This window comes from Bactrocera tryoni, chromosome 2 (genome assembly GCF_016617805.1).
Source record: "Bactrocera tryoni isolate S06 chromosome 2, CSIRO_BtryS06_freeze2, whole genome shotgun sequence".
Classification (NCBI taxonomy): Eukaryota; Metazoa; Arthropoda; class Insecta; order Diptera; family Tephritidae; genus Bactrocera; species Bactrocera tryoni.
Genome location: NC_052500.1, coordinates 26,850,534 through 26,862,882, shown reverse-complemented (window position 1 = coordinate 26,862,882; position 12,349 = coordinate 26,850,534). Strand labels below are relative to the sequence as shown.

General features: G+C 35.2%; 1 protein-coding gene across 1 annotated transcript; it reads right to left on the bottom strand.

Annotated features, from left to right (window-relative positions):
- Window positions 1–4,192: 4,192 nt before the first annotated feature.
- LOC120768910 (acetylcholine receptor subunit beta-type lev-1) lies at window positions 4,193–11,510 on the bottom strand. The gene is made up of 4 exons (XM_040095677.1): window positions 11,306–11,510; window positions 8,394–8,599; window positions 7,683–8,310; window positions 4,193–4,723 (listed from the first exon to the last, which is right to left on the bottom strand). Exons 1-4 carry the CDS (start codon window positions 11,358–11,360, stop codon window positions 4,323–4,325), a joined length of 1,290 nt encoding a protein of 429 aa, XP_039951611.1. The 5' UTR covers window positions 11,361–11,510; the 3' UTR covers window positions 4,193–4,322.
- Window positions 11,511–12,349: the final 839 nt, after the last annotated feature.

Below are 12,349 nucleotides of genomic sequence, written 5' to 3'. Positions count from 1 at the left end.
CGAACATTCAGCCGGCCGTGACGGGGGTACTCGCGGACATCCCAGTCGAAGCGTTCCAGAAATCTTACGAAGCATGGAAAACGCGCTGGAATCGCTGTATAGCTGCCCAAGGGGACTAATTTAAAGGGGATGGCAGAGTTCTAGAATAATTTTCAAATATACGGTTTTTATGGAATCAGCCTTATTACTTAATTGTTATACCTCGTATTTCTTTTAAAACACCAATCTCATAAAAACACGTCTAACCTTAGCGGCTGCTACAGACAAAATAAGCAATTAATACTGATGAAAATTGTATCGATTTGTAAGAAATGTTGACAATTTGCTTTAATTTTAAAATTCCCTTTATCTTTTGAACACACTCGTACACTAAAACTATATTAAATTCATTTCATTTGATTATAATTTAATGTTCTTATTCATGCAAATTTATTTTGTATGTGATTGTATATAATACTTATAGATCTAGTAAATAGAATATTCACTATTTTTCAAAATTGAAAGTTTTATTTTTTATACTATTTTGAAGATAATATGATATTGAAACCCTCCCCAATCGACAAGCTTATCTTGAGGTGAAATTTACATCAGACAAATTATTCACCATATGCAGGAACAAATAGTAATCAATTGTTACCACGTCCGCACAATATGATATATGCAATAGAACCTTCAAAACAAGCTCCCGTAGTCGCCTATTTGCCAAAACTGTCCGTTTCTGTTCGATTTCTACTTTAAGATTATCCAGCAAGCTCCCGTAGCTTCTGATTAGTCACTTTCGATGATTGTAGCCTGGCGTTATTCTAATGGAACTCGTTTCCTCTCCTATCGGCCGAAAACTGTCCGATGCTGGGTTTTTTTCCATTCAGACCGTCCAATCGTTATCGATACAGGTCCGAAATAAAAGTTTGACCGTAGCAGCACATGGTAGAAGATTCCCTGCCAAATCCACAAAACACATAGCAATAACTTCTAGACGGTCCGTTTGCGCCGGACCCACTCATTACCAGTAACCATCCGCTTCAGTAATGGATCGGTTTTTTTAGAGTTTTAGGAACATTTCGTAGATGAAAATTAGATCCATTAGGTTAGAGGTCTGTTTGCGATACATCGAGTTTCTATTTGTATCCAGCCTTATTTAAATGGTTCCAAACGCATTTTGTGCAAAGTTTAGTTCCTGAGCAATTGAAACAATTTTTACATGACGGCCGGACTCCACAATTTCCATTACTTTATCGATATTTGCGACAGTTGTTCTTCCAACGCGCGGTACATCTTTGATATTTAAATCGTCGGAGCGGAATCGACGACACCAATATTGCGCGTGATTGGTAGTATCAGGAGCATATGTTAAACACTATTCAAAGAAAAAACTGTAAAATATCGCACATGTTATCTTTTCTAGTATCCATTTTTGACTCGTGATCCAACAATATCGAATGCAACAATCACAAAACTATCTAAAATGCTTTTTAGAGCGAAATCTTATCCTTCTAAAGCCATATAGCGTAATCGCGCGTACTCGTACAACGCGAGATTCAGACATCTATGGTCTTCTTTAGGAAAAACTATGGACATTTACTAGACATTCTACTAGACATTCTACTTTTGGGACGGTTTTTAAATAGTATTACGTTAAAAGTTTAGTTTTTTTAATGTTGACATAAAAGTAATACAATTTAGTTAAAATTACACAAAAATTAATATAATTTACCTATTGTTAAGAAAACACTTATTTGTTATGTATTAAAATGTGTTACATCGGAAATGAAATTTTAAAATATATGCTAAATACGTCCAAAATGTTGAAAGTGTCAGACTTTATTTTTTAAATCTATCTGCAAGTCAACTAACGGCTAAATCACAAGTTAATTACCCGAGATCGATACCAGAGATTTCTGTTCTTATAGCACAAAATATACCTTATTACGTTCAAAGAAGTTCGAAATATTCAATCGCGTACTTTCTCTTAAAAAATTCACGAAAATCGCCTAATTTTTCATGCGTCACACTGGTATAGCCCCTTAAACAGGTAGGCGGAAAATTTTGTTAATACATATGTATGTATGTCCATATGTAAATGGTACTGTTAATATTAAATCCATATGATTTTTAGTCAGCCCGTACCTTCAAAAAATATGTGTTCAAATTTGACAGCTGTAGAACTATTAGTTTAAGATACATACATACATACATATGTGGCATAGCATTTTGGGTGAAGCAACTTTTGTATTAGTTTACAAAAAGTGGATCGAAAAGAATGTTAATAATGCATTACTTTTTGTTGGAAAAAAATGTTGTTGAAGCCCAGGTATCGATTGAATAAGATTATTTAGACCCTGACGGATAGAAATCAACCGTTGAAAAGTGGTTTGCTAAGTTTGAACGAGGCGAAATGAGCAGCGAGGACGATGAAGGCAGAGAACACCTTAAAGAGGCTGTTACCAATGAAAACATCAAAAAAGTCCCCAATATAATTTCGGATCCCCATAAAATGAAGAAAGAAAGCTGAGACTATAATCATATCAAAGGAATGTGTTGAATACTTTGTGAATTTATATTTGGATATGCGAAAGCTCTGTGGGTGGTGCACATTGAAGCTGTTCTATCGTAATGAAACCTAATTTTTGCGTCGATATGTGACAAGGGATGAAACGTGGCTCCATCAACTCACACAGGAGTCCAATCGACAGTCAGCTGAGCGGACTGCACGTGAAGCACTGACTCCATTGCGTGGAAAGACACAAAAGTCGGCTGGCAAGATTATGGCAACAATATTTTGGGATGCACGTCGTATAATATTCATCGACTATCTTTAAAGAGAAAAAACATTGTCAGCGACTATTTCATTGCATTATTGGAGGATTGGAAGGACGAAATCGCCAAAACAACAAAAAAAGTCAATGAAAACGATGCCAAAATTTCATAAATTTGACTTTGAATTGCTTCCGCATCCACCGTATTCTCCAGATCTAGCCCCGAATGACTATTTCCTGTTCTCATACCTCAAGAAAATGCTCGTTGGAAAGAAATTTAGCAGCAATGAAGAGGGAATCGCAGAAACTGAGGCTTCTTTTGAGGCTTAAGGCAAATGTATTATAAAAATGATATTGGAAAACTTTTTATCCGCTATAATCGTTGTATTGCCCTCGAAGATAACTATATTGAATAATACAATCGAGTTTTATTAAAACAAAATTTTTTCTTTGTTAGCCTACGAACTTGTCAGTCATCTAGTTCTTAAGTTTCCGTAGTTGCGACTTGTTGGGTAATTAATGAGAAATATTTTGAAAACCAATGGAGCTTTGAAGCAAATACCCATCATATAGGTTGCCATACGGAGAATTAAAAATGGTGAAATTGAGTAATAGCGCTGCCACTGATTTGTTTGTTAGAATTATTTTGAAAACAAAGATTAATATTGATTAAAATAATAATTTATAATACATCCATTTGTAAGGTTTCAAATAATTTACAGATCACATAAAAATTCGGAACAAGAAAATTTCTCCTGAACACTTAAAAGAGAATTTACGAAAGTAAGCTGGGCCTTAGGTCTGATGGAACACAGTTAGTTACTCTAGCAATTTTGGAAAAAAAATTGCCAGGGGACCACGCCCACTTTTTCAAAATTTTTGCCCAGAATTTTGAAAAAGTGGGCGTGGTCCCGCCCTCTAATAAGTTTAATGTATATACTTAAGCTACAATAACCAAATTCGCCTAGCGCAAATATTATAAGAAGCCCTACCGACAGTGTGGAAATTGAAGAAATCGGTTTATAGCCCTGCTCACTCCCCTTGAAACGCTACTGTTAAAAGCTACTAAAAGCGCAATAAATCAATAACTAAATACGCCAGAGACGGCTTTAATGGAGCCGAGGTCAAAATTGGACGAGTAGTTGGGCGTGGTACCGCGCACTTTTAAGTGAAATCGCATACATATCTCCAGACCTGCATTCTCCTGACATTTTTATGTTACATTGTAAATGTGAAAATGTCCGAAATTGGACTACAGCCACGCCAACTTCCCATGTAACACAATTTTAAATTCCCTCTGATACTTTCCTTTCGGGTATACATATAATAATAAAATGTTTGCGATTACAATAAAAATAATTTAATTTAGATGCTGTTAATTCACGCTGAAAAGAAGTTATGCGATTTGAACCAACTAATACTTCCAGAGTTTTACATCCTTTTTTTATTGTTATTTAATTTTATTCAAAACAATATGTACATATACATATGTATATCAGTTTGTACGTTTACAAATAGGTATTTGTTAATAATCATGGAAACATAATTTACTAAAGTCAATTTAATTTAGACAGCATATAAAATAGACAAAATTATGAATGTAAGGCTATAACATAGAAAGGCAATACGATCGATGGCCGTGGCCAATAAAATCCACTCAAATTGAATGAAACGATTAGCAGAGGACGAGGTGGATGCATGCATGGCCGCTGCATCGGTTATGCCGTCTGGATTCTCATATTGATGCTCGACCAACTCTTTTGTGCCGTTATTCATGCTAACGGTGTGCGGTTCCGCTTCCAATGTGAAGTTTTCTAACAAAAGAATCTTGCTCAGCGGTCCATTAAGTATGGTCTTGACAAAGTCAGGTAAGTGCCGTTTATGCTTCGCCGTTGAAAGATACAATACACACACGGCAATTATCGTTGAGATGCTGAGCAACAACAAGCTACAGCTGTAAAACAGTACTGAAAGTAAGAAAAAGAGAACATATGTATTATATAATATATTAAAACTTTCAAATCAAAGCTTAACAAATAAGTTGATGGGGAACCGATAATACTGGAGCTAAACTAAGGTTTGGCCTAATTACATTAATTTTTGACTAAATCACACACATTGACCAATAATATCAAATAAAGTCAAACGGATGGTCGAAATTCACTATATGGGATATATGTAACTATAAGGACAGAAGAGGTATGGATTTATTTAATTTATTTATGGGTTAAACTGCCATAAAGTATGCTTGAGAAAATATTTTCATTCAATTTTATAAATATAGCATTCACATTGATGCCGTTATCATCGGCATAAAGTCTAAGAAAAATAATTATATTTGGTATATGAGTTCAGTCATGGACCGAATTCCTCCATTCTCGGCTCCACGATCTCCTAACCTTGTTGAGATACCTCACGTATCAAATTTGACTCGGACTGGTTCATTTAAACTACGCGCACTAATCGAAAAAAAAAGAGGTCTTCGGTGATAATTGTTTGTCGCGAGCAAGTGTTTAAAACCGCACCGCCATCAACATCAACTGATGATGAACACGTCAATAAAATAAAGGAATTGGTGCTTGAGAATCGATGATTAATAGTCAGTGATCTTACTGGCAACGCTGGAATATCGGAATTATCAGTGAAAACCATTTTGAAAGATCATTTGGACATAAGAAAAGTCAAAGCACGATTTGTTCCAAAATTACTGCATTTTTTTTTTAAAAACGGACTCGCATTAATATCTGTGAAACAATACTTTCCGACTACCAAAATGTCATGAAACGTATTGTTACTTGCGATAAGTCTTGGAACTATGCGCACAACAGAAACGTTAACAAGTAAGGAAGGGCTAAGTTCGGGTGTCCCCGAACATTTTATACTCTCGCATGATAAAGTGATAATCGAGATTTCATTATCCGTCATTTACATATTTTTCAAATACCGTATTTGTGTAAAGTTTGATTCCTATCATCATTGGTTCCTAATGTATATATTATACAGAGAAGGCATCAGATGGAATTCAAAATAGCGTTATATTGGAAGAAGGCGTGGTTGTGAACCGATTTCACCCATATTTCGTACATGTCATCAGGGTGTTAAGAAAATATTATTTACCGAATTTCATTGAAATCGGTCAAGTAGTTCCTGAGATATGGTTTTTGGTCCATAAGTGGGCGACGCCATGCCCATTTTCAATTTTCAAAAAAAGCCTGGGTGCAGCTTCCTTCTGCCATTTCTTCCGTAAAATTTAGTGTTTCTGACGTTTTTTGTTAGTCGGTTAACGCCCTTTTAGTGATTTTCAACATAACCTTTGTATGGGAGGTGGTCGTGGTTATTATCCGATTTCTTCCATATTTGAACTGTATATGGAAATGCCTGAAGGAAATTATTCTATAGAGTTTAGTTGACATAGCTATAGTAGTTTCCGAGATATATACAAAAAACTTAGTACCACTTTTCCAAAAAAATTACGTCCAAATATGCCCCTCCCTAATGCGATCCTTTGTGCCAAATTTCACTTTAATATCTTTATTTATGGCTTAGTTATGACACTTTATAGGTTTTCGGTTTTCGCCATTTTGTGGGCGTGGCAGTTGGCCGATTTTGCCCATCTTCGAACTTAACCTTCTTATGGAACCAAGAAATACGTATACCAAGTTTCGTCATGATATCTCAATTTTTACTCAAGTTACAGCTTGCACGGACGGACGGCCGGACAGACAGACATCCGGATTTCAATTCTACTGTTTACCCTGATCACTTTGGTATATATAACCCTATATCTGACTCTTTTAGTTTTAGGACTTACAAACAACCGTTATGTGAACAAAACTATAATACTCCCCTTAGCAACTTTGTTGCGAGAGTATAAAAATGTTTCCCTAGATTGGTACACCATTGTTTACATTCGTTATAATAATACTGTGGCCAAATGTGTATGGGAAATCAAGTTACTGGTACCGAAACATTCAGAATGTTCTAAGAGGTCTTCGGTGATAATTGTTTGTCGCAACCAAGTGCTTTTGATTGGTAAAAATTATTCAAAGAGCGTCGAGAACGCGTTGACCACGTTCAAAACCGCCATCAACATCAACTGATGATGAACACGTCAATAAATTAAAGGAATTGGTGGTTGAGAATCGATGATTAACAGTCAGAGATCTAACTGGCAACGCTGGAATATCGGAATTATCAGTGAAAACCATTTTGAAAGATCATTTGGATATAAGAAAAGTCAAAGCACGATTTGTTCCAAAATTACTGAATTTTTTTTTTTGAAAAACAGCTTCGCATTAACATCTGTGAAACAATACTTTCCGACTACCAAAATGTCATGAAATTGTCATGAAAGTATTGTTACTTGCGATAAGTCTTGGAACTATGCGCACGAAAGAAACGTTAAAAATCAAGGTTATGTAGAGAGTTTTCTTCGATTATCGAGGTATGGTGCACTCCGACCTTTCGACCGGCCAAACTGTAAACAAGAAGTACTATTTTAGTGTTATGCGTCGTTTGAGGCCGGAACTATGGGTCGACAGCTCCCGGTTTTTGCACCACGATAATGCACCGTCGCATACTTCATTGATTCTTCGTGAGCTTTTCGCCAAATTTTCAACAAATATTGCTCCGTGACTACCGTATTCACCTGATTTAGCTCCGTGTGACTTCTGGCTATTCAGCAAACTTAAACGACCGCTCTGTTTTGAAACTGTTTTAAGTCAATTCAAGACGTTAAAAATCGCTACCCGCATTGAAGACTATTTCGGAAATTGAATTTGACTGTTTCGAGGATTGCAAAAAAATTGGCACAAGTGTATTGGGGCCAAGGGGGACGACATAGATTTTGAAGAATAAATCAAAAAGTTTAAAATTATGAACAAATTCTTACTATTTTTTTGCTCATACGAGTATGTTAATACAAACCTACAAGTGGTGTATTTTCGGCCAAGATCGGCAGTAATTGCGCAAAATACATGAGAAAAGCAGCTATGAGTACAATCAGCACACCGTTCAGTAGTATTTTTTCACCCATTTGCGGGGGCAGCCAAAACGAGGAAAGCGCCAGTAATATTATGCAGGAAGCTGGCGTAAAGATAACCGCTGTATACATTGACGAACGACGCTTTAGATTAAATCTGAACTCAATATAATTATAATAATCCTGTTTTCGGTATGAGGTAGCGCCTTCAACGATTTCCCACTGTGTAGATTGTACTAGGTCACTGTAGTCTAAGCTCTCTTTCAAATCCAGATAACGTGCATCGATGTACGTGAGCGCCAATGAGCCGACCTTCACTTTACACACTTGCGTATCGTAGGGCCAATTGCGGAAATTCAAGCTACAGTATGCGGTATATACGGCTGGTGGTACCCATAAGAAGCTGCCATCGTTCGACAATAATATTTGAGTATCACCCAAGTAGTCACTCTTGTCGCCAGCGCTATTAAAAAGTGTTAAATCTGGTTTCCATACTTCTTTCGGTTTTAAATGGATTTGCGTTATATTGTCATAATCTGCACTGTTCCACGAACGTTTTTCATCCATCCACCGCTGTAAAGATTTTTAAAAAATATTTAGCATAGAAAATTGTTCAAAAAGTTTAGCAGTATAATTTGAGGTGGTTTTTCACTTACAATCTTTAACCAAGAGTGCAAAATCATTTTCCCATTTATCTCATCAATATCGACGTAGTTGACCGACATACCCAATGTGATATTGGTCGGTATACCGTGATATGAGGGGTGTACGTTCTTATCATAGTTGATAAATAACTGTAGATGCAACCGATCCAAGGTGGTGATGTTCCAAGATTTTGTGCCATTGGCAATGACATCTTGTGCTGCATTGAAAAAGAAAACGCACTATAGTCATGACATGCATGTTTCAAAAAGTAAAGTTAAGTCACCATATAATGTTATTATATATGGAGTGTTTGTGGAGAGATATTGAGGTTTGCTAATTAAGTTAGGAAAATAAAGAGCGGGACTAACAGAACAGTACTTCTTTCTTTCGATTTCGACTCTAAGAAAATTTTCAGCCTAACCATCTAGGCGCCAATTTCTAGAAAAAGGAGATGAGCAAGACAGATGGCGAAAAGTTACCTTATAATTCTATCGGGGCTAGAAGGACTTATTTACTTGTTATTTACAAAAACGAAAATTACATCGAATGTCAAAGGTAAAAATATTTTAAAAGGTTGAAATATACATTAGGACAAAAAAAGGAAAATTTTATTTACAAATGGATCATTCTCCATTTCAAGAAAATGTATTTTTCTGAGTTGTTAGGACTGTCCTTAATTACTCTGCCAAATATGAGCGCGATATGTCAATCAGTTTGTTTACATGAACTGCTTAAGTCGGCAGTAGTGTGTTGCAATTTTTACAATGGATGCAAATATTAAAGAAAGAATTTGTCTCAAATTTTATATTTCTAACCAAAATTAGTGCGAAATCATTGCGAATGTTGGAAAAGGTTTACGGTGATTCGAAAACACAATCTTACTAATGGTACAAAGCCTTCAAAGACGGTCGAAAGATCGTTTAAGACATGCCTCGTTCTGGACGACCATCAACTTCTTCAACTGATGAACATATTAAAAAAGTGAGGTGCGTGAAAATCGTCAGGCAAGTATTAGAGATGTGACAAGAGAGCTCGACTTCTCTTGCGTGTCCGTTCGAATGATTTTGGTGTATATTTTGGGTAGGAAGGAGGAATGGACGGTCAATAAAAAGTTCTATTTGACCGTATTGAGGTGTTTGAGTGAGAACATCCGTCGGGACAAATCATGGATTTTAAACAATGATAGTGCACCATCGAATCGAGTCACGATTGTGACGGAATTTAAAGCCAAGAACGGAAAGAACACCATCGATCAAGCAACGTACACACCAGATTAGGCAGCGTGTGATTTTTGCTTGTTCCCCAAACTAAAATTGCCGCGCTGTGAATCCCGTTTTCAGTCGACCGAAGAGATAAAAAGAAATTTGTAAAAAAAAACTCAAGGCCATCGCAAAAAGTGGTTATGAAAAGTGTTTTGGCGACTGTAAAAATCGTTGGCATAAGTGTATTACATCTGGTACGGATTACTTTGAAGGCGAAAAAATAAATGTTGATAATACTAATTAAATAATTTGGGTTTATTTATAATTTCCGGGTACTTTTTTGTAAGAATGTATACAATTTTTTTCTTGAAATGTTCTTAACAATATCTTCAAATTTCCCAAAGTAAGTGAATTAACATTATTTTTTTTATTTGAAATCCCGAAAATTTTAATTAAATATACTTTTAAAAATCTGAAAAATAAACCTAAAAATGACAATACCGGATTGAAAAATTTAAAGGTTTATTTCAATTTTATAATTAAGATTTAAAAATGATTGTGGTTTAAATTCTGATTTATTTCGCGCTTGTGTACTTTGTATTTTGAATAACTTTGTAAAAGGAATGCTTATTTTTATTTTAAAATCTTCAAATGGCTTAGCACTTTTTGTCTAATATATGTACATATGTATATACATTTATTCACTTTGAATTATGCGTTTAAATTAGACATAAAGAATTTTTTTTTTTACTCCAATTTTAACTTTTAACATAAAAATAATTTATAAATTTTTATTTCCAATTTTCATTTTTTTTCAATTCTGATTTTGCAATTAAATATTCAATAATAAGTTTAAAATAATTATCAAGCAATTAAATATTTAATTTTTAACCCTCCCTGTTGGAAATTAAAAATTTAAAAATTCCAAAATTATTTAATTAGAAAACGTCCTAACCTCATTAATTAAAACTTAGAAATTTTCTGATTTTTTTCTATCGTATAGAGCTATAAAAAAATCAGAAACGATTTGAAATTTCCTGTCGGGTAGTTCGGCACACCGGAACACATAAATTCTTCAGATAAAAAGTAATTTAATATTTATTTTTATTTCAAACGCGATGGCGTTTACTTCGGCCATACGACTTCGATTCGAATCGTGCCGAAATATTCGTTATAATAATCAACTCTAAATTGGCATTTGCAATGAGCCACCAGTATTATGCAAATTTCAAAATGTCAGAAGAAGGAAGTGGAATGCTTAACACTTTCCTAGAGACAAAAATTAGCGATTTGAGATTATTGGCGAAGTCCAGACCCTAAAGATATATATTTTCACATTTGGGATGTCGATATTTCCAAAGAAAGAAAAATTTTGCATTCTTTTGTATGCTTCTTCGAAGTCCGTATCAACACCAATCAAAAAAACATGTTCAAAATATGTATTGACTGAAGAATGAGTAAGCGTTATTGAGCCATGAAGTTCCAAGATCATTATCGAGACTTAAAGCTCCAAGCCACACGATTAACTAATAAAATATCCACATTAACAATTTCAAGTAGTATGAATTGATTAAAATCTGTCCCCTCATATTCGTCGCACATTCACTTCAAATTTGAAATCACTGTAAATACCACAATGTATGTATAATTCTCGATTCTAGTATGTAGCAATTAATCAATAAACGCCGAGCGTGTGTTTTTGTAGATATCGGAATTCTTACAGTTGACAGATTGCAACAGAAATAAGCAAATTCCAAGCGCTAACGACCGACTCATAGTCAATGGCGGATAAGCACAACAAAACTGCAGGAAGTAAGTATTTTTTTTTTTATCAAAAAACCACTTTGTATTTTCAATTAAGAATTCGTAAATTTTTGTAGTCGTGTTGAGAAGTGTACGCGTCCGAGTTCCTCACTTAACTGAACTGCGCTGAGATTTAATACAGCATTCGGAGTCAGCTCCTTAAGGTTGTGTGAGAGTACATACATATATATAATTCGTATAAGAATTGCATCTGATATATGTATGTATGTTAATTTAGTTGGCTTTGCATTTAGTACATACCCTGTAGAGAAACGCAGACTGGTCAGCCAAATGTAGTTCAGGATTTAGGTGAACTGCACCAACTTCGACTGTATGAATGAGAGCTGTACAAAAAAGTACACGGAAATTGTAAATAAAACGCAACATATTTAATTATTCATCAATATTTATTCAGTCGCCTTCAAAGTAATCCGCAGCAGATGTAGTACGCTTATGGCAACGATTCTTCCAGTCCTCGAAACACTTTTTCGGATAGCCTTAAGCTCCTTCAGCGAATTTAGTTTTATCTCTTCGATCGACTGAAAACGGGTTCCACGAAGCGACATTTTCAGTTTGGGGAACAAGAAAAAATCGAACGGAACTAAATCTGGTGAATGCGTTGGTTGATCGATGCGCTTTTGGCTTTAAATTCGCTCGCAATCGTGGCTCAATGCAGCCAAATATATCTCCTTATTGCCCGCAACAAATTTATGATGCACCAAACCACGAATATCGAAAAAACAATGAGCACCATCTTGATTTTTCAGCGGCGTGTTTTTTTTTATTTCGGCTTCTTTTTTCCCTACATTCCGATGTTTGTTTACTTGTTTGTATGTCAAACTCATAAACCCATGTCTCATCGGCAGTTATAATGCTCTCCATGAATTTGAAATCGGAATTCGCACGATGAAGCATGTCCAATGAGACCTGTTTCCGGTACTCTTTTTGAAAAAATGTCTGCT